Source organism: Ranitomeya imitator, chromosome 4, assembly GCF_032444005.1.
Source record: "Ranitomeya imitator isolate aRanImi1 chromosome 4, aRanImi1.pri, whole genome shotgun sequence".
In the NCBI taxonomy this organism is placed as follows: Eukaryota; Metazoa; Chordata; class Amphibia; order Anura; family Dendrobatidae; genus Ranitomeya; species Ranitomeya imitator.
Genome location: NC_091285.1, coordinates 504,692,293 through 504,715,445, shown reverse-complemented (window position 1 = coordinate 504,715,445; position 23,153 = coordinate 504,692,293). Strand labels below are relative to the sequence as shown.

At 42.2% G+C, this 23,153-nt stretch overlaps 1 protein-coding gene across 2 annotated transcripts in view; it reads left to right on the top strand.

Annotated features, from left to right (window-relative positions):
• The window catches only part of FBN1 (fibrillin 1), a 440,189-nt gene that overhangs the window by 396,404 nt on the left and 20,632 nt on the right, over positions 1-23,153 (top strand). For both annotated transcript variants that reach the window (XM_069766028.1, XM_069766029.1), the window contains 4 exons: positions 993-1,121; positions 8,092-8,211; positions 13,419-13,650; positions 20,778-20,946. In XM_069766028.1, the coding sequence (XP_069622129.1) occupies positions 993-1,121; positions 8,092-8,211; positions 13,419-13,650; positions 20,778-20,946 (650 nt within the window). The remainder of the gene's footprint in view (positions 1-992; positions 1,122-8,091; positions 8,212-13,418; positions 13,651-20,777; positions 20,947-23,153) is intronic.

Sequence of the window (23,153 nt, the reverse complement as noted above, 5' to 3'; positions counted from 1 at the left end):
TTTCAGAATCTCAGACATTTCAGTAGGTTTAAACAATATCAACAACCTTTATCTATAAGATAGGCGATAACTGTGTGATTTGTGGGGGTCTAACCACTGGAATGTCCAACAACGGCAAGAATAAGGATCTCATATCACCAGTGTGAAAGGATCAGTAGTAACTATCACTTCATTCACTGCCTATGTGACTGGTGGTCGCTCGTTCAACTACCACTCACATTAACCCATGAAATTTAATTGAGCAGTTCTAATATATGTGCACAACTGCTCCAAATATGCAAGATTTTGAGACCTCCGTTCTGGGGATTGGTGGGGATCCAAGCAGTTGAAATATAAATTTATTACCTGTCCTACCATAGCTGATAGATCGTATTTGAGGAATAATCTCAACAACCAACTAATGAAACTAATGAAGTTGGCCTTGATGACTAGGAGTAGGGGACTTACATACATACGTTTAGTTTTGTTGTCCTGCTGCTTCTTCTAAAGTTTTATAAGGTTTGAGGAACCCGATCCTTGTTTCCTCCACATCTGCCATGAGAGGACAATCAGGACACTCCTATAATAATGAAATGGTCAGATGGTCCTGCTGAATGGACCAGTTTGGCTACCATTAAGCTATGGGAACCTTTAGTAGAGACCTTGCTGGTAAATTTCGTTGATCTACTATATGTATAGCAGAGTAGGTAGAGAGCAGACCATTGACCATTATAAGGCGGGACTTTCATTATTCTTGATTCCATCTCATTCACTTCGTTCTGCTGAACTACTTTCTACGATTCATGCACTGGTGGACACAGACAGAAAAGGGCCCCTGTACAAGAACAATATATGGGCCCTTTGCAGCCCAAGAGCTCCTAAAAATGCAAAGTTGCACCTGCTTTGAAGGAAAAAGTGGGCCCCCTTACCTCTTGGCCCACACAGGATGCACCAATGATGTTTCCGCCCCTGAATCCATGTCTAAATCGTTGTTTTTTCCCTCTAAACTTTAGATAACAATGAGTGTGCCTCAGAAACGAACTTGTGTGGCTCTAAGGGCGTATGTCAGAACACTCCGGGAAGTTATGCCTGTGAATGCCAGCGTGGATTTGCAATTGATCAGAGTGGAGCAGGTTGTGAAGGTACAGGAACTACTTCATGCTGGAAATATATTCATATAGATCTACTCCTTACAATCACACTGCTATATAACTCCGGAATTAAAATGCCTAAGGTGGACCACCTAATCATAGATATATTACTAGCTCCACTTCTAAACAAACATTGGAAAACTTCAGCTAATGCAAAAAGGCTTTTTTTAAACCATATGAATTCTCAACTTTTTCTTTTCTTGCTTGGAAACAGTCAACAAGCAGATCCGTTTTTCTAATGAGATATTTATGAGTTTATGTCTATGGCGTGTACTGTAGAGAGGTCTGTTTTGAGTGAATGGGCCTAACTGGCTCATTAACACTTTAATTCCCTCATGCTCATATCTACGCTCATTAATGTAGTATATTCCCATAGCAGATAAACACCCTGGCCAAGACATAGTGGCTTATTGGCTCCCCCCACTGGCAGCTTATACTTGGGGCATATGCTCCAACTGTCCTCACTATGTCCCTGCCCGATGATGACCATATAGTATACCTGTGTTAATAAGATAGGCTATATCTGGAATATCTATTTTAAATAGAGACACAGCTAATAATCTGTATGTGTGGGATATACTGCATGTTGATGGTTTCCAAGTAAAAACAAACTGCAAAAAAAAGTTATGTTACAAAGATATCAGAATATATGTTTGCTGTTTATACACAAAGAAAGTCAAGTGAAACTTTTTAAGAGGATTACATAATTTATTTTACTGTGCCTATAACTGTGGGAACCAAAATTATAATAATTTTTTTCCTTTTCCACTTTTTGCTTAGCCTTGTGGTATAAACACAAGCCCGACTTCTTTCCAGGCTCCGAAATATCTTATAGATTAGAAAGAGGTTGTTCGGCCTTAGGTTACAAGTCTGCAGTGACGTTGTGCAGGGCTGCCACTAGAAATTTCGGGGCCCCATACTGGCAAAATTTTCAGGGCCCCCTTGAGACTCCGCCCAGGCTCCACCCCAGCCCCGCCTCCACGCTCCACCCCTCAAACTGTCCACAGTCCCACCGCTCTCTCTTGGAAAAACTCCACTTCTCACCTATCACACATTAACAGTTCCCATCACCAGATCACACATATAGCCAGCAGCTTTTGTTTTGGCCAAAAGATTTTTTAAGCCGCCACCATAACACGGTAGACACTTTTGGCCGGGCCCTATTCTGCTGTAACCTATTAAATATTTGTTAAAATATGCAATACAATTTAGGTATATTTTTATTTATTTTTCAATTTTTAAAATGACCAATAATATCACATACAAGGAACAAATACCGCTACACCATGACCAGACCGCATATTACCACCAGTGATCGAATAATATCACATGCAAGGAACAAATACCACCGCACCATGTCCAGACCACATATTACCACCACATAGTGGCTGAATACAATTCTGATCAGTAATAAAAAAAAGCACCATACTATCACCATAAGTAACATAGTAACATAGTTAGTAAGGCCGAAAAAAGACATTTGTCCATCCAGTTCAGCCTATATTCCATCATAATAAATCCCCAGATCTACGTCCTTCTACAGAACCTAATAATTGTATGATACAATATTGTTCTGCTCCAGGAAGACATCCAGGCCTCTCTTGAACCCCTCGACTGAGTTCGCCATCACCACCTCCTCAGGCAAGCAATTCCAGATTCTCACTGCCCTAACAGTAAAGAATCCTCTTCTATGTTGGTGGAAAAACCTTCTCTCCTCCAGACGCAAAGAATGCCCCCTTGTGCCCGTCACCTTCCTTGGTATAAACAGATCCTCAGCGAGATATTTGTATTGTCCCCTTATATACTTATACATGGTTATTAGATCGCCCCTCAGTCGTCTTTTTTCTAGACTAAATAATCCTAATTTCGCTAATCTATCTGGGTATTGTAGTTCTCCCATCCCCTTTATTAATTTTGTTGCCCTCCTTTGTACTCTCTCTAGTTCCATTATATCCTTCATGAGCACCGGTGCCCAAAACTGGACACAGTACTCCATGTGCGGTCTAACTAGGGATTTGTACAGAGGCAGTATAATGCTCTCATCATGTGTATCCAGACCTCTTTTAATGCACCCCATGATCCTGTTTGCCTTGGCAGCTGCTGCCTGGCACTGGCTGCTCCAGGTAAGTTTATCATTAACTAGGATCCCCAAGTCCTTCTCCCTGTCAGATTTATCCAGTGGTTTCCCATTCAGTGTGTAATGGTGATATTGATTCCTTCTTCCCATGTGTATAACCTTACATTTATCATTGTTAATCCTCATCTGCCACCTTTCAGCCCAAGTTTCCAACTTATCCAGATCCATCTGTAGCAGAATACTATCTTCTCTTGTATTAACTGCTTTACATAGTTTTGTATCATCTGCAAATATCGATATTTTACTGTGTAAACCTTCTACCAGATCATTAATGAATATGTTGAAGAGAACAGGTCCCAATACTGACCCCTGCGGTACCCCACTGGTCACAGCGACCCAGTTAGAGACTATACCATTTATAACCACCCTCTGCTTTCTATCACTAAGCCAGTTACTAACCCATTTACACACATTTTCCCCCAGACCAAGCATTCTCATTTTGTGTACCAACCTCTTGTGCGGCACGGTATCAAACGCTTTGGAAAAATCGAGATATACCACGTCCAATGACTCACCGTGGTCCAGCCTATAGCTTACCTCTTCATAAAAACTGATTAGATTGGTTTGACAGGAGCGATTTCTCATAAACCCATGCTGATATGGAGTTAAACAGTTATTCTCATTGAGATAATCCAGAATAACATCCCTCAGAAACCCTTCAAATATTTTACCAACAATAGAGGTTAGACTTACTGGCCTATAATTTCCAGGTTCACTTTTAGAGCCCTTTTTGAATATTGGCACCACATTTGCTATGCGCCAGTCCTGCGGAACAGATCCTGTCACTATAGAGTCCCTAAAAATAAGAAATAATGGTTTATCTATTACATTACTTAGTTCCCTTAGTACTCGTGGGTGTATGCCATCCGGACCCGGAGATTTATCTATTTTAATCTTATTTAGCCGGTTTCGCACCTCTTCTTGGGTTAGATTGGTGACCCTTAATATAGGGTTTCCATTGTTTCTTGGGATTTCACCTAGCATTTCATTTTCCACCGTGAATACCGTGGAGAAGAAGGTGTTTAATATGTTAGCTTTTTCCTCGTCATCTACAACCATTCTTTCCTCACTATTTTTTAAGGGGCCTACATTTTCAGTTTTTATATTTTATTTATACACAGGAGATCTGTACTTAGTATGCAGTGTCTGTGTACAGATAATACAGTGATCACTAGTGAAATTATACAAAGGACCTCTGTATATAGTATACAGTGTATAGTGTCAGTGTATAGGTAACACTGACTCACCAGTGACGTCTCTAGGTGAAGTCCTTCATCTTTCATCCAGCACAGACCGCCATCATTTCTTCCAGCCAGGACTCGTTTCTGCAGGAAATAACAGTTATCTCAAGCTCCGCTTGCAGAACACATTACTTAATTTTTCCCAACGTCTACATTACACCACATGAAGAAAAAGAGGCAACATAGTGTCACTCTACACAGTAACAGAACCGCCCCCCCCCCCCCCATTTAAAACAGTATACTCAAAAAATAAAATAAATACATCACTGCAGTAATAATATCCCTTAATTAGCCCCTATGGTAATAATATTCGCCATCCTGGCCCCCTGGGTCTCATTCCTGGCGTCAGCCATATGTTCTCCCATCCTGCCCTCATGAGTATCCATTCTGCCCCATATGATCTCCCCATCGTGCCCCATCTGTCTCCATCATATCCATCCTGCCTCATGATCCTGCACGATCTGTCTTCAATCCTGCCCCATCTGTCTCCAATTCTGCCCCCAGTGTCTCCAATCATGCCCCATGTCTTTCATCCTGCCCTGTGTCTCCTTTCTGCCCCCTATGTCTCCAATCATGCCCCCATGTCTGCAATCCTGACACTTGTCTCCAATCATGCCCCCTGCGTCTCCATTCTGCCCCATCTGTTTACAGTCATGCCCCCATGTCTTTCATTCTGCCCCGTGTCTCCAATCATGCCCGTATCTCCATTCTGCCCGTGTCTCACATTCTGCCCCAGTGTCCAGCATTCTGCCCCTGTGTCCAGCTTTCTGCCCCTGTGTCCAGCTTTCTGCCCGTGTCCAGCTTTCTGCTCCTGTGTCCAGCTTTCTGCCCCTGTGTCCAGCTTTCTGCCCCTGTGTACAGCATAATGCCCCTGTGTCCAGCATTCTGCCCATGTGTCCAGGTTTCTGCCCTTGTGTCCAGTGTTCTGCCCCTATGTCCAGCATTCTGCCCCTGTGTCCTGCATTCTGCCCGTGTCCAGGTTTCTGCCCTTGTGTCCAGTGTTCTGCCCCTATGTCCAGCATTCTGCCCCTGTGTCCTGCATTCTGCCCCTGTGTCCAGCATTCTGCCCATGTGTCCAGCATTCTGCCCATGTGTCCAGGTTTCTGCCCTTGTGTCCAGTGTTCTGCCCCTATGTCCAGCATTCTGCCCCTGTGTCCTGCATTCTGCCCGTGTCCAGCATTCTGCCCCTGTGTCCAGCATTCTGCCCCTGTGTCCAGCATACTGCCCGTGTCCAGCATTCTGCCCCTGTGTCCAGTGTTTTGCCCCTGTGTTCAGCTTTCTGCCCGTGTCCAGCATCCTGCCCCTGTGTCCAGCATACTGCCCCTGTGTCCAACGTTCTGCCTCTGTGTCCAGCATTCTGCCCTGGGCCCCCCGGATCGCCGCTCTCAATAAAAACAAACAAACAAGTTCTTCTCACCTTGACCGCGCTCCTGCGGCGGGCGAAACTCTGGCTCTCTCCACGCAGTGAAGCGCGCACTCGCCGGCGACTAACAATTACGTCAGATGCCGGCGAGATGCACTCTGTGGCAGACGTCAGCTGCCAGCCTCAGATTGGCTGGCGGCTGTAAACTGGCGGGCCCGCATGTCAATAGCGTTAAACAGCTGCAGCGCCGCCGCTAAGGGCCCGGTTTAGCCTGCGGCTGCCGGTAGGGGCCCGGTGAGATGAGACGGGGCCCGTTGCGGGCCCCCTCTGCCCACCGGGCCCTATACGCCAGTCACGGCTGTAATGCCCTGATGGCGGCCCTGATGTTGTGTGACTGCAGACTTATGAATCCTCACGTCATGCACACTGTGAGAATTTTCTGGTCACAGGAGCTAGCGGTCATGTGGTCATAAGTATTTGATTTGCATACATCTGGCGACATTCTGAGTAGACTGTCCGGTCTAAAAGCTATTTCATTGAGCAAGGTCGTGAACGTCTAGTTGGCATGTGACCTCATGTATGCAAATCACATAGAGTGACTGCAGACTTGTAGCCAAAGGCCAGACAACCCCTTTAAAGGGAAGCTATCATCAAAAAATTACCACTTGTTTAAGTCAGGTTTTTATGTTAAATGTATAAAAAATAAAAATTTTAAAAAAAGATTGCAATCTGTGTTACAAAATTGAAAAAATAGAAACTCTGCATTTTTCACATTGGTCACTATTTTAGACTCTAACTTCCTTTTATTTCAGGAAATCCACATGTACATTAGCCACAATAAGCAATCATTGACCCTATATTTTATATTCAAGCATCTAATGAGTGTGTGCAAAGGTCATTATGAATGGACTGGGTAGGGTCATCTGTGACATCAGTTATTGTGACCGGTGAATCCTGTGTTATCAACTGTATATAGAGGTGTTAATCCTGCCTCTGATAATATGGAGCCTGCTGAAAACTTTTCTTGAAAGGGACGGAAACATGAGCCTAAAATAGCCCCAGTGGCCAGTGTGAAAATTGCAAGATTACTACTTTATATATACAGCTCTGGCAAAAATTAAGAGACCACTGCAAAATGTTCAGTTTGTCTGATTTTTCTCTTTATAGGTATATTTTTGAGTAAAATGTAAATTGTTCTTTTATTCTATAAACTTCTGACAAAATGTCTCTGAATTTCTAAGCAATAAATTTTGTAATTTTTTTCTGACAAAGAAAAATAGTCAAAAATTTTAAAAAAAGAACAGTGCTTTTAGACCTCAAATAATGGAAAGAAAACAAGTTCATAATCATTTAGAAACAACAATACTAATGTTTTATCTCAGAAAGAGTTCAGAAATCAATATTTTAGGGAATAACCATGATTTTTAATCACAGCTTTCATGCGTCTTGGCATGCTTTCCACCAGTCTTTCACACTGCTCCTGGTGCAAAAATGTAAGCAGTTCTTCTTAGTTTGATGGCTTGTGACTATCCATCATCCTCTTGGTTACATTCCAGAGGTTTTCAATGGGGTTCAGGTCTGGAGATTGGGCTGCCCATGACAGGGTTTTGATGTTGTGGTCTCTTAATTGCCAGAGCTGTATATGTGTGTGTATATATATATTTATTATAAAGTACGAGCTATGTATAAGAAATATTGCCAAAATGTTACATGTAACACAAAGATCTGTGTTCTGATGATACAGTAGCTTCCCTTGTTAGTGGCAGTGTCAGATTGATCTTGCCAATTCTATGCCCTAGAGGCGGGGATCAAGGGATGTCCGCGATGTCTCTGCTTGTTAGTTGGAACAGGAGTTGTTCTGATTCTTACATTAGCCAAAGGAAACAGACCTGTTTATTTTTGCAGGAGCTCTTCTCTCAGTTATGGGATGGTGGCCGGTACGCTGTAGGGTCTAGTACAAAGTGGCCATGTAGAAATAGCGGTTAAAACCTTCTGGCTCCCAAATAATCATAAATATTTGATTTGTCTTGTATGTTTGTGTTTTTTTTGTTCAAAATCTGCAATTACAATTATGAGGAAACTGCTGTTCTAAAATTTCAGTTTATTTTTATATATTCTTCATAGTTGTATGTATTGTTTAAATAAAAACAGCACTCTGTATTCATCAAGTTCTGAAATATATTGAAATATATAAAAATAATTCCTTTTTCTGTTAACTAGATGTGGATGAATGTGATGGAAGCCATCGCTGTCAACACGGATGTCAGAACATCATAGGTGGCTATAGGTGTAGTTGTCCACAAGGTTATCTTCAGCATTACCAGTGGAATCAGTGTGTGGGTGAGTATCCTTACTTCGGATTTTGGTAATTTAGTTATTAAGCACTTAAAGGGACTCTGTCACCTGAATTTGGAGGGAACAATTTTCAGCCATAGGGGCGGGGTTTTCAGGTGTTTGATTCACCCTTTCCTTACCCGCTGGCTGCAATATTGGATTGAAGTTCATTCTCTGTCCTCCATAGTACATGCCTGCGCAAGGCAAGATTGCCTTGTGCAGGCATGTACTACGCTGACACCACCAGATTTCTTCCTTTGGTGTATGTGCAAAGGGAAAGTGATTCAAAACATGCCTAGCACTGAGGAAAATTTGAAGGCAAACATCCAACGTGAAATTGTTGCTATTCCCCTCCATAGCTTGCTGATATCTTTAGGAACATGGATTATCACAGCGACATGTGTTGAGAATAATTGGGGAATGATACATCAACTGGTTATCGGTCTATCTGAACAGGCCGGCAGTTATCTGAGGAATGAGCAAAATATTCTTTCGGCATGTGCGATGATATTTAAGGAGACTTAAAAATCATTGTTATAAGCAGCACATCGTCCTGTGTAAACTAGAGTGCAAACAGGTGATGTTCTACAGATGACATGATATTCTATGCTGCACAACCCGTTCGTATGAACAATCTGTCTAACAATTTCTAGTCGGCCTGCCTAAATAGGCCACGAGAAGATTGGCTTGCATGTAGCCATTTAGTGGTTATTTATTGGCATGGATCTTGCCTTCTAAACTCAGTAAGTTGATCATTAATACAGTAACTCTGTGCACATAGAACACCATGTTATCTGTAGCACATCACCTTTATACTCAGGATGATGTGCTGCCTATAACAATGATTATTAAGCTGGCTTAAGAATCATTGCACGAAAGAAATGAGCATTTTCATTTCAACAGATAATTGCTAGCCTGTTTAGACAGGCATTCAGCCACTACGAATGCTTGTTTCCCTATTATCGACTTGCCTAGGGGCTCTTTCACACGTCATTGTCTCTGGTATGTGTCGTAATAGTTTCACATGTACCGGAGACACTTACATATGTTAACCCATCCTAGTGAATGGGTCTGTGCACACGTCAGTGGGTTTCCACGGCCCGTGTGACCCACACGTAGACATATCCGTTTTTTACCGTCAGCATAGACTGCAAAATGTTCTGCACACATGCATATGGATGACACACTGGGATGTCATCCATGTGACACGCAACGGTGGCAGGGAAGAAGCGGAACAGTAAGCGTGGTTCCATGGCACTGGGTGCTGAAGACGGCTCTCATCATTCTCCCCTGCTCTGCCGGCAATTATCTTGAGCAGGGGAGAATGATGAGAGTTGTATTCAAGTGATAACAATGACAGCTGGCGGAGAGTGATGGGACTATTACTCCCATCAGTCTACACCTGCTGCTGCTAATAACAGTGACAACAGGAGCGGCTGATGGGAGTATTCCTCAACTGGCTCCTATGCAGTAAATAAATAAATGAAAAAACCTGGCATGTATTCCCCTCTATTTTCTATAACCAGCCAGTCAACTGTCAGCTTCAGCATGGCTGGTTATCAAGAATAGAGGGGTCCCCACGCTGTTTTTTTTTAAATTTTTAAATAAATAATGTAAAAAATGGCGTGGGGTCCCCCCCATTTTTGACAACCAGGCTTTCTAAAGCTGACAGCTGGGGGCTAATATTCTCAGGCTGTTAAAGGGGCCATTGATATAAGCCTCCCAAGCCTAAAAATAGCAGTCCGCAGCTAAGGCGCATCTATTAGATGCACCAATTCTGGCGCTTTGCCCAGCTCTTCCCACTGGCCCTGTAGTGGAGGCAAGTGGTGTTCATATTTGTGGGGTTGATGTCACCTTTGTATTGTCAGGTAATAAACAACAATATCCCTCACCTCTCCGTCGTTCTGTCCCATGTCGTAATCAACGTCCGAGGGATAAATAGTTTTCAACCTGGACGGTGCTAAGATGCGACCGTGCAGGCTGAGAACCACTGATAAATGAGCTGCTTCGAGCACAGCATCATTGACCAGCGATGACATCGTCGAGGTTACCACCGGTTAGTGAGGCTGCATTCCCACAAGGGCTGAACTGCGGTGACATCAGCACCGTTGGAAAAAGTCATTAATATGAGGTCACCACAGTTCAAGCTCAGTATCTTCACAGCAGATCACAGTGAAAATTTCTGAAGTCCTAAAATTAGGTAAAGAGAACCAAATAAAACTAATTAAAAAATAATTAAAAATGCTGGACTTTGCCATCTTTTTATTGTTGAAAATGAACCACAATAATATGTCTGCGAGTGGCAAAATTATGGGACCCTTTAGGATGTGTAGATAGTTTGGACATGAAATTAGTCAGGTGCCTTCAATCAATGGGATGAGTGGGAAACCTGTTTAATTTAAAAAAAAATGAAAAAAAATCAAGGAACTGTCAATGTCTGATCTTCACAACACATTTGTGGAAGTGTATCATGACACCAACAAAGGATGTTTCTGAGGACCACAGAAGAAGAGTTGTTAATGCCCCTCAGGCTGGAAAAGGTTACAAGAGTTTTGCACTGCCCCAATACACAATCAGATACATTGTGTATCAATGAAGGAAATTCAAGGCCATTATTATCCTCCCCTGGAGTGATCAACAAAGATCTCTACACAAGCAAGGCATATAATAGTTTGTGAGGGCATAAAGGAACCCAATGTAATTGGCTAAGGTAACATTACCTAATGTTAATGTCCATGAGTCTACCATCAAGAGGACACTGAATAACAATGGTGTGCATAGCAGGATTGGAAGGAGAAATCCACTGCCCTCCAAAAAGAACATTGCTGCCCATTAGCAGTTTGCTTAAGACCATCTGGACAATCCAGAAGGCTATTGGAACAATGTTCTGTGGACAGATGTCTGGACAGTGGCCTCAGCATGGACATGAACTTCATGTGCATCTGATTTTCATTAAAATGTATTTATACCTCACACAAAGCCTAAAAGAAGTCAACAAGTCTAAAAGAAATAGTTGTGCAACTTGCCAAGTCATAAAAAACAACCAACATAGTTACCCATGTAAAGAAATGCCTACCAATGAAATAACCATGCACAGACATGTTTTGCTGTGGTTGGGGGAACGTTTGTGTAGTTTATGAGATACTTATTTTACCCCCCTACCAGATTACTGCAGTCATCATGTGGTTTGGGAAAAAGTCACATTTGTTTTGCAGTAAACAGACGTAATCCCATTACTCATAATAGGAATTGTTCTATTAGCGTCACATGTAATGCTGGCAGATGTGTTTTGTGCCATTAGTTACTGAAGACGTGTGTCACCATGGCTTCCGTTTGTTATTATATTTTTTAATAGGCATAGAGAGACATCCTATTCCCAAATTACCACCCGTTGATTTTCTATTTTCTACAAGTATTAACAACAGGAAAGTATCAGACATATGAAATTCATTTTTTTATTTGTAAATTCTTTATTTTAACAAACATTGCGCAGCCACAACTCGTTCAACAGCTCCAAGAGACAATTATTAACAGCAATAATCTAAAATTGTAAAGAAAAATAAGTGAAGAAATCCGTGACTCATCAAACATAAAAGATATTGTATCTGACGGAGTAGATGTGGGGCCCTGGGAATGTGATATTAACATGTAACTAACTGGCCCGATGGGCTAAAAAGGGTGAAATTAGAAAAAAAAGAGTATAATCAAGAGGGGAGATAAAAAAAGGGGTTGTCCAGGACATGATGACAGTGAAATGACTACTGTCTGAGAAATGCCTTAGCTAACCAGGTTTGAGAGCTATGCTAGATTCGACCAGTATTTTACAGCTAGCTTCTTAAAAACCAAACAGTGGTTCCAGGTTTCGCTAAATAAGGAGATCGTGTTGTCCGATGATTAGATCAGGTTCTCTATCGTCATAATCTCATTCATCCTGGAGAACCAGAGATATAACGTGGGAGGCTCTGGGCCTGGCCACCTCCATGAAAGGAACTCAATAGCGATCACAATCAGCATTAATCAGGAGATGAAGGAGAGGGCGCTTGTATCTTTGGATAAGAATGTCATCTTGATGCAATAGTGGGTAGTAAGTTTAAAGATAACCCATTGGTTGGAGGGGGACAAGGACACGGTATGGAATATGGTACCCTTCCCCTCCAAACATCTCATGCTTGTAAAAAGAATGATCGTAGACTGTTTAAACGAGAAGGCACACAATACCATCTTGCTAACATCTTGCACCCACATTTCTAAAATCTAGAACTGATGGAGAACTTGTGAGAAAGCAGAAAAATCCTTTTACTTTGAGAGAGAAATACCAAGGTCTTGTTCCTTGTTCAGTAAAAACTGGGATGTTGGAAGGTCCGCTGCCCCCATGAGGTTGAGACCAAACTCATGTAAATTAAACATATTGTCTTATATGAAATTCATTTAACCAAGATTGTTTATTTCGCTGTTGTAGCAAAAAATGTTCTCTTATCAGAAAAGAGGTTTGGGTCTCTTTGTTTTCTCTAAGATTAGAAAAAAATGGGCTTTATTCTGCAGAATCAGAGCCACTTTTATTCACAGCCTGTGGCTGGTATTGTTGCTCACAATAATTTAGAATGACTGCTGTCTAGGGACTACATTTTATGTGACTGTGTAAGGCTACGTTCACACTAGCGTTATGCTAGTTTGCGTCGGGCGACGCAGCGGCGACGCATGCGTCATGCGCCCCTATATTTAACATGGGGGACGCATGCGTTTTTGTTTGTTGCGTTGTGCGACGCATGCGTCTTTTTTGCCGCAAGCGTCGGACCAAGAAAACGCAACAAGTTGCATTTTTCTTGCGTCCGAGTTTCGGCAAAAAACGACGCATGCGTCGCAAAACGCAGCGCTTTTGTGTGCGTTATGGTGCGTTTTTGCGTGCGTTGTGTCGCGGACGCAGCGGCGCACAACGCTAATGTGAACGTAGCCTATATGGCGTAAGCATGGGCCAAGTAGGCAGCAGGAGAGTGTCTCGGGTGGCTGGAGAAACATTGGGCCCTTTCAACAATACAAGTAGGACCCCAAAACTGCAGATTGGCAGAAGAGCAGCATAAAAGGAGGGCTAATGTATTATTATTCTATATTGCTTATCACGTACTATTATTAAATGTTATCCCAGGATCAGAGCGTAACCACGGTCCCTAAAACTTGCTAATTGTAATTTGTGTTTGTCTGGTGTTCCCTTGCAGATGAGAATGAGTGTATGAGCAGCAGCGCGTGTGGCGGAGCCACATGTCACAATACACTGGGGAGCTTCAAATGCATATGTCCAACAGGATTTCAGTTCGAACAGTATGGCGGCTCTTGCCATGATATCAATGAGTGCAGTTCATCCCAGGCTCCGTGTAGCTATGGATGTTCCAATACAGAAGGGGGCTATGTATGCGGCTGTCCACCAGGGTACTTCAGAATAGGACAAGGGTAAGCATTCTTATTTTCATTTACAACCAGGAATGTCATCAGGGTTATTTTTGTACAAGGATTCTTAAAAATTATTAGGACATATCAGCTCCTTTCACTGACTGAAGATTAAAGAGGTTGTCAACTACTTTATCATTGATGACCTACCTGTAGGATGGGAGTCCGACACTTAGCACCCCCGCCGATAAGCTGTTCTCGGTGTCGGAAGCCGGAAATGCCCATTTGTAAGAGTTGCTATGTCTTCTGATAGTGGCCACAGCAGGGTACTGCACATCCGCCTCCTATTAATTTTTTTTTTTTTTTCATTTTATATTTTGATAGATTGGACCTTTATGGACACAACAATAGCAAATATGTTTTTTTTTCTTTTTTTTATAAAACGTAATTTAAACTGTTATGCATGTTGTTAATATTTTTTTTAATCTTTTTGAAACAATTTTACTTTTTATTTAGTTACTCCAAGAAATCTGAACCTGAGTTCATTGATATTTTCTTGCAGAGGAGCCGATGGGTGCTGGAATAATTGCGTCACACAGTCATTACATTTAAATGCCGCCATCAGAGATTGACAGCTGCGTTAAAATGGCTAAACAGCAGCAATCAGCACTAGCCATTTGAGTTAGCATCAGGTGCTGACTGTATAACACAGACGGCACCCACCGAGTATGACACAGGCTCTTCTCATGCGCATACTATGTTGGGAAGAAGTTAAAGTAAACCTGTCACATTAAAGATGTGGTCTAATCTGCAGGTAGCATGTTATACAGTAGAGCAAGAGGAGTTAAGCAGATTGTTATACACTTTTGTAGGAAAAGTTTTAGTATACAGTGACTTTATTCAGTTAAAGGGGTATTCCCATGTCTAACATTATATCCCAAAACACGCTCTGTTCACATTGCTAAACAGGGCAAATCCATTCAGTCCCACCATCCAACACAAGAGACGCTCTCACAAATCACTTAACCATCTGCTCACTCTTTCTATCCTCCTTGTCGCAGGAGACATCTCTCCCAACACCAGCCCCCCATGTTATAGCCAGTCAAACCTCCAAAACTACTGCACTCAGAAACCCCTCTAATCTTATTAATATTCCCTGCATGCCTTCTGTCTCTTTCAAATTGTGCCCTTTGGAATTCTCGATCAGTGTGTAATAAACTCCCCTTCATCCATGACTTCTTCCTCTCTAATTCTCTTTACCTCCTGGCTCTTACTGAAACCTGGATCCAGCAGTCAGACACCACCGCTGCTGCTTCTCTTTCACATGGTGGACTACACTTCTCTCATCCCCCAAGATCGGACAACAGAGCAGGAGGAGGCGTTGGTCTGCTGCTATCAACCAAATGTATCTTCCAAGTTATCCCCCAAGTACCCTCACTTGTCTTCCCTTCTTTTGAGGTCCATGCTGTCAGACTCTACATCCCCTTCTCCATGCAAGTGGCGGTGGTGTATCGTCCTCCCGGCCCCTCTCATCAGTTCCTAGAACATTTTGCCACCTGGCTTCCACATTTTCTCTCCTGTGACATCCCCACCCTCATCATGTGTGGTTTCAACATCCCCATTGGTTTTCCCCTCTCCCCATCTGCTTCTCACCTTTTATCTCTAACCTCCTTTTTCGGCCACTCGCAACATACTAACTCTCCAACGCATGAAGACGGAAACTCCCTCGACTTGGTCTTCTCCCGACTTTGCTCAGTGGATGATTTCACAATCTCCCCTCTCCCTGACCACAACCTTGTTTCATTCTCTATCAAGAACTGCCATCCCGCTCAGGTCACCCCCACTTTCCACACTTACAGAAACATCCAGGCCAGTAACACCCAGAAACTTATGAAGAACTTGCAGTCATCATTGGCCCCTATCTCCTCCCTCTCATGTCCTGATTCTGCACTGAAGCATTACAATGAAAACCTGCAAAGTGCCCTGGATGAAATTGCATCTCCTATAGATAGAACAACTCGGCACAGATGGCGACAACTGTGGCACACGCTGCAAACACGCTTCCTGCAGCGGTGCTCCAGGTGCGCCGAACGTCTGTGGAGAAAATCTAATCTATCTGAATATTTCATCCATTATAAGTTTATGCTTAAAACATACAACTCTGCCCTTCACCTCTCCAAACAAAACTATTTCAACACGCTCATCACCTCGCTGTCCAATAACCCTAAACGACTCTTTGACACTTTTCATTCCCTACTCAACCCAAGAGTGCAGACCCCAACCACGGATCTCGGCGCTGATGATCTGGCCAATTACTTCAAAGAAAAAATTGACCACATCCAACAGGAAATTATCTCCCAATCCCCTCATACCATGCACTGTCCTCCCTGTTCCACTGCATCTAGCTCACTCTCTGACTTTGAACCAGTTACAATAGTAATCAGGCTCCGTGCATCTTCTCGCCGTCCACTTGCACTAGTGACTGCATTCCATCATTTCTCCTGCAGTCCCTGTCCCCTGCTGTCACCTCTCACCTAACAAAAATATTCAACCTCTCTCTCTTCCGGTATCTTTCCCTCCTCATTTAAGCCATCATACATCCATTACTTAAAAAACCATCCCTCAACCAAAACTGTGCCGCTAACTATAGACCTGTCTCTAATCTTCCCTTCATTTCCAAACTCCTCGAACGCCTGGTCAACTCTCGTCTTATCCGCTATCTCTCAGATAACTCTCTTCTTGACCCTCTTCAATCTGGTTTCCGCTCTTTACACTCTATTGAAACTGCCCTCACTAAAGTCTCTAATGATCTACTAACAGCTAAATCTAATGGTCACTACTCCATGCTAATTCTCTTGGATCTCTCCGCAGCATTCAGTACTGTGGATCATCAGCTCCTCCTCACTATGCTCCGCTCCATCGGCCTCAAGGACACCGTTTTCTCCTGGTTCTCCTCCTATCTCTCTGACCGCTCCTTCACTGTATCTTTTGCTGGTTCCTCCTCCTCTCACCTTCCCCTTACTGTTGGGGTTCCTCAAGGATCAGTTCCTCACCAATCGTTATACCGATGCCTCTACCTTGTGGGACTATCACAGTCCATTCCACCTGCACCTCATATTTGAGACCTGAGTGCACACCATTTTTCTATTATCTACCTTGTACCAGTCATTACACTGGTTACCCATCCACACAAGAATCCAGTACCAACTTATTACCCTCATCCACAAAGCCCTCCATGGCTCAGCACCACCCTACATCTCCTCCCTGGTCTTAGCCTACCAACCTACCCGTGCTCTCCTTTCTGCTAATGACCTGAGGTTAACATCCTCAATAATCAGAACCTCCCACTCCCATCTCCAAGACTTTTCACGTGCTGCGCCAATTCTTTGGAATACACTACCCATGTTAATATGATTAAGCCCCAATCCCCACAGTTTTAAGTGTGCCCTAAAACGCATTTGTTCGGACTGGCCTACTGCCTCAACGCATTAACCTAACTATCCCTGTGTTGCGCATTCAAAATTTTTACCATAACAAGGTTCCTCGCATCATGTTCTCATACACTTTATGCAGTTAATTAGCCCTCTGTGTCTGTATTGTTACATATTTAGGCTGTTAACTGGTACATGCAGTTTTACATGAACACCCGATTCTTACACTATGGCTGGTTCGAACAACGAAAGCAATTGTTACCATCCAGCTCTCGTGTCTCCCCTTTTTCCTCTTAGTTTGTAAGCTTTCGAGCAGGGCCCTCACTCCTCTTGGTATCTGTTTTGATCTGTGTTTATTGTTATGCTGTAATGTCTATTGTCTGTACAAATCCCCTCTATAATGTAAAGTACTGCGGAATATGTTGGCGCTATATAAATAAAATTATTATTATTACTACTACACACTACATATTAGGATCTTGGATATGGGAATACCCCTCTAAATCTCTTTTCATTCTTTTCTTTTCAGTCAAGTGTGCGATCCTACTAGTCACTGACAGCCTACAATGTATAAGTGTTCAAACACAGATAGCGGTCAGTCACTGATAGCACCCACTTGACTAAAAAGCCCACAATGAGCAGAGGTGTTAATAAATAAATCACAGGTTATATTGAATATTTTCCTACAAATATATACAGTGGCATGTAAAGGTAAAAATTACGGTTATGGTGAACAGTTAAGCAAATTGAAGATGAAATGATCTCTAAAAGGCCCAAAGTTACAGATGACATATTTTCTTGCATTTTAGGCAAAAAATATATATATTGCAATTTTCTTCCATTTTAAAAGTTACAAAAAGGAAAATGGGCTAATGCAAAAATTTAGACATCCTGTATGGTTTGTACGTAGTAGCACCCGCTTTTGAAAGTATCATCTTGAAAATGCTTTTTGTAGCCAGACAGGAGTCTTTCAATTCTTGTTTGAGGGATTTTCATCCATTCTTCCAGTTCTGCAAGATTCCTGGGTCATCTTGCATGCACTGCTATTTTGAGGTCTAGCCACAGATTTTCTATGATGTTTAGATCAGGGGACTGGAAGGTCATTTGTCCAGTGATTGACAGCTGATATTCGGAGTCAAGAATTTCTAGGAATGCTCGTTCCTGATTATCGACCAGTATACATGCATATTAAATCATGCTGCCTAGAGATTGCATGGCATTGTCTGCCTTCCCTATTCAGAATCTCTAAATGTTTTCTCATTTGATACTGCCGTGCTTTTAAGATCAAACAATATATTTCTTATTATAGTGCAATGGTGCAGCATGTATTGATTTATTGGATTACAAAAGTTATTTTTCTATATGTTCCTATAGATTTTTATTTTAAGGAGCACTTGACAAGGCTACAAAACAGGGGTATTTGGGTAAAGAAAAATTAAACTGTAGTAACAAATTGTTTTGATTGATGAAAGGACAAAGCCGAGACTCATTTCTGATCATCTCTATGTTTGGAGATTAAATGATGTTCTACAGAATCCGCATACTGCTATCCCCAACAGTTTCATTTTACCAATTACGAAAATATATCTGAAGCTTTTGTTTACTCTATTTTACGAGTAAAAGAACAGGTAAAGATTTAATGAGATGCTACAGTGTGCTGAATGTGGAGGCAGTGACGTTTCTGCTGTTGGGAACAATTCTCAGAAACTGCTCTTGGCACGAAACAGTTTAATGCCAAAGCCCTTGGAACAAACTATGTAGCGTAAGGGCTATGTCACATGTGCTAGCGTTCTCCAACTTCTCAGTTATTGTCTATACAAAGATGGAAAATTAGACAAAACTCGTTTCAGAAATACCTTTTTGTCATTTTGTACACAGTCTTGCTTTTTTTTTAGAAATGTAATTTGTCCTGCATTATTTCGGCTTCTTTGAATTCTTTCTGAATTTTGATAACGCATTGAGATGACCCAGAGATGAAGCCAGACATGACATATTCAGACTATAACCGGTCTGTTTTCTGAATGGCAAAATACACATACAGCACAATACAAAAAAGGAGCAAAATTAAATATTCTGCAGTGTAGACAATTACTTAAATTGTATAAAGTGAAATTCATACAGAATATATATTTGAAAATTCACCTAAAATGTAACTTTATCTAACGCTTAAAGAGAACCTGTCACCAGATTAAAATTACCCAACTTTTGCTCTTATCTTATTCCTGCTGCTCTCCTGAGTAATCCGTTTTTTTCCATTTTTTTTTAAATCCCCCATACGGTTCCATAAACATGGGCTGTTTTATATAGTGCTATTTTTTATGGTCTTTACAACCGGTGAAGGCAAGCTAATTGTTCTCTGGGGGCGTCTTTAGGTTGCTCTGCATTATTACCCGATGAGCAACACAAAAAGACCATAACAGTGTGCATAAAATAAAAGGCCCATGTGTTTGGATCCATATGGAGGATTTAGAAAAAGAAAAAAGTGGATTACGTAACAGAGCCTGGTGATGCCCTCTATAAAGAGAACCTGGACATTTTTCTTTAGATATACAGCAGGAGATAAGTTTCATTAGAATTTGTAGTTTATTGAATTAAATCCATACAGTCTTCCCTATATTAACAAGCATAGACAGCTGTGAATCGTGGAGTAAGACCACCCACTGTACTAATGGACCCTTGATGAGTAGGCATTTACATCAATTAAAAAGAAAACTTTCAGACAGATCCTTTTTCAAAGGGTGTACGAGACCAAATCTGAGGGCACTGTTGTGATGTATCCATAAATTTCTTAAACCTGAGACATTATGTCCAGTTTATTGATAGGATTATGATGTATAAATATTATTTATTTATATAGCACCATTGATTCCATGGTGCTGTACATGAGGAGGGGTTACATACAAATTACAGACATCACTTACAGTAAACAAACTAACAATGGTAGACTGGTACAGAGGTAAGAGGACCCTGCCCTTGTCGGCTTACATTCTACAGGATGATGGGAGGGAGACAGTGGGTCAGGGGGTTGCAGTAGCTCTGATGGTGTTTAGTTGGCAGCATGGTCATTGCAGGCTGTAAGCTTTCTTGAAGAGGTGGGTTTTTAGGTTCTGTCTGAAGGATCCGAATGTGGTGGAAAATCGTACATGTTGGGGCACAGAATTCCAGAGGATGGGAGAAATTCGGGAGAAGTCTTGGAGGTGATTGGGTGAAGAATGAATAAGTGTGGAGGAGAGAAGAAGGTCTTGGGAGGACTGGGGATTTCATGATGGAAGATATTGGGAGATTAGTTCAGAGATATATGGAGGAGAAAGGTTATGGATGGCTTTGTAGGTCAGTATTAGTAGTTTGAACTGGATACGCTGGGAAATTGGGAGCCACTGAATTGGATTTGCAAAGGGAGGGAAGCAGGAGAGTAGCGTGGAGATAGATGAATTAGTCGGGCAGAAGAGTCAAGAACAGAGAGTTGCGAGAGTGTTAGAAGGTAGGCCACAAAGGAGGGTGTTGCAGTAGTTGAGGTGGGAGATGATTAGGGCATGTACAGTACATGCACTTTAGTAGATAGATGGTTGAGGAAAGGACGGATTCTGGAAATATTTTTGAGCTGGAGGCGACAGGAGGTGGCAAGAGCTTTGATGTGTGGTTTGAAGGACAGGGCAGAGTCAAGTATATAATGTATAAATGAACAGAATGCATCTCATCTATGTGATTATCTTCAGATATGTGTATCCACATTCACATAAATTGCTGCTATTCTTTTAGACACTGCATTACTGGAGCAGGATTGAGCAGAGCTCAGGATATGGCAGTAAGTGGGGAAATAGACGACAACTCTTTGTCCCCAGAAGCATGCTATGATTGCAAGATCAATGGCTATCCCAAAAGAGGAAGGAAGCGAAGGAGTACCAATGACACAGATACAAATGAGGAGGTAATTATAATGAACTTTAAATGCAAAGTATAAGGTTGCTTTCTTATTGCCTTGTGTCACATGTTCCTTGGTCCAATCGAGGCTTATACCTGAACACCCCCGCAAAACGGGATTAGGGCCTATGCATCGACGGGGCCATACACTATAATGGTGCAAACAGAATGAGTATGTACTCTGTTGTGTATAACTTTCGGGCGTATACACCTACTGGAGGCGGAGACTCAGATGTAGTAGGCTCGAAAATTATGCACAGCAGAGTGCACATTCACCATTATAGTCTATGGCCCCGTAGGCACATATGCCCGAATCCCATTTTGCAAGCGTGTTCAGACTTAAGCCCTGATGGAGCAACTGAGCATATGACAAAACGCAATGTGAAAGCACCCCAATGGTTATTTTTTGCAACAAAAATGAATGTCTACTTGTCCACAATATATTTTAATCTAAGTAAATCAATAATTCTGTGCTAGATTTTATGGATATTAATTGTCTGATATTCACCTCTGTTCAAATGCTACAGAGCTCCTTATTTCCTGTAGAGATTGTTAAATGATTACATTCACTACAGGGAGCTTAGTGCAGACAAAGGTTAGGGTACCGTCACACAGTGGCACTTTGATCGCTAGGACGGCACGATCCGTGACGTTCCAGCGATATCGTTATGATCTCGCTGTGTCTGACACGCTACTGCGATCAGGGACCCCGCTGAGAATCGTACGTCGTAGCAGATTGTCTGAAACTTTATTTTGTCGCTGGATCTCCCGCTGACATCGCTGAATCGGCGTGTGTGTCGCCGATTCAGCGATGTCTTCACTGGTAACCAGGGTAAACATCGGGTTACTAAGCGCAGGGCCGCGCTTAGTAACCCCATGTTTACCCTGGTTACCAGGGGACTTCGGGATCGTTGGTCGCTGGAGAGCTGTCTGTGTGACAGCTCTCCAGCGACCAAACTGGGACGCTGCAGCGATCGACATCAGCCTGAATTAATGTCTATGCAGGGGACTTGTATCAGAAAACAAAGCTTTGACACCTACTATGACATACTAAGGTCTCATTCAGACATCAGTGATTTTTCTTGTACACACAAACATCAGTATTCTGGGTCAGATTTTACCATCAGTGATTTTCTTGTATGAAACCTCTCATCCCCCCCACCCCCCAAATAAATTTAAAGCTTCTCCGAATTGCACTGTTAACAATGGATATCTGTGCGCTGTCCGTGATTTTCACTTACCCACAGCCACTATTGGGTGATTTTGATCCATGACTTGTACAATTTTGATCAAAGTCTGGATGATTTTTTCCCTGACACCTGGTACTCGAAAAAACACGGATATGTAAATAGCCTCATAGACTATAATGGGTACATGATCTCTATGTGAAAAACGGACATCTGAATGGAACAGGGGTAGTTAAAGGGAGTCTGCCATTCCAAAAATGCTTATTAAACCAGTTATACAGGTACAGTCCAATGACTGTTTGCATTCTTGAAATTGTCTGGGAATTGAAGTATTTCTCCCAGATAATTATTGCAATTCCACATGTTTTGTTTTACATATGTTTATTTCCTTTGTGTGTATTGAAACAATGCAAAAAAAACATAGGGGGAAAAAACCCCAGTTGGATAAAATTTCACATAAAACCCCAAAAATGAGCCAGACAAAATTGTTTCCACTTTGACAAAATTGTGGTAAACAACTTTGTTTCAAGCATGTTATACTCATTCACACTCAACTATGGCAAGTAACATGAGTGGGATATATGAAAATCACATCTGACACCAGATAAAAAGGGGAGAAGTTGACTCAATCTTTGCATTGTGTGTCTGTGTGTGCTACACTAAGGGCTCATACTTACCTGCGAGACACTCGGATGAGTCTCGCACGTCAATAGCCAGCATTCAGGAGCGGAGCGTGCAGACGCATAGCAATACATGCAGCCTCACGCTCCGCTCCTGAGTGCCGAGTGCAGTGCCGGGTATTGATGTGTGCGACTCATCCGAGATTTTCACAGGTAAGTATGAGCCCTAAGCATGGAGAACAGAAGAGAACTGTTTGAGGACTTGAGAACCAAAATTGTTGAAAAATATCAACAATCTCAAGGTTACAAGTCCATCTCCAGAGATCTTGATGTTCATTTGTCCACAGTGTGCAACATAAATCAAGAAGTTTACAACCCATGGCACTGTACCTAATCTCCCTGGACGT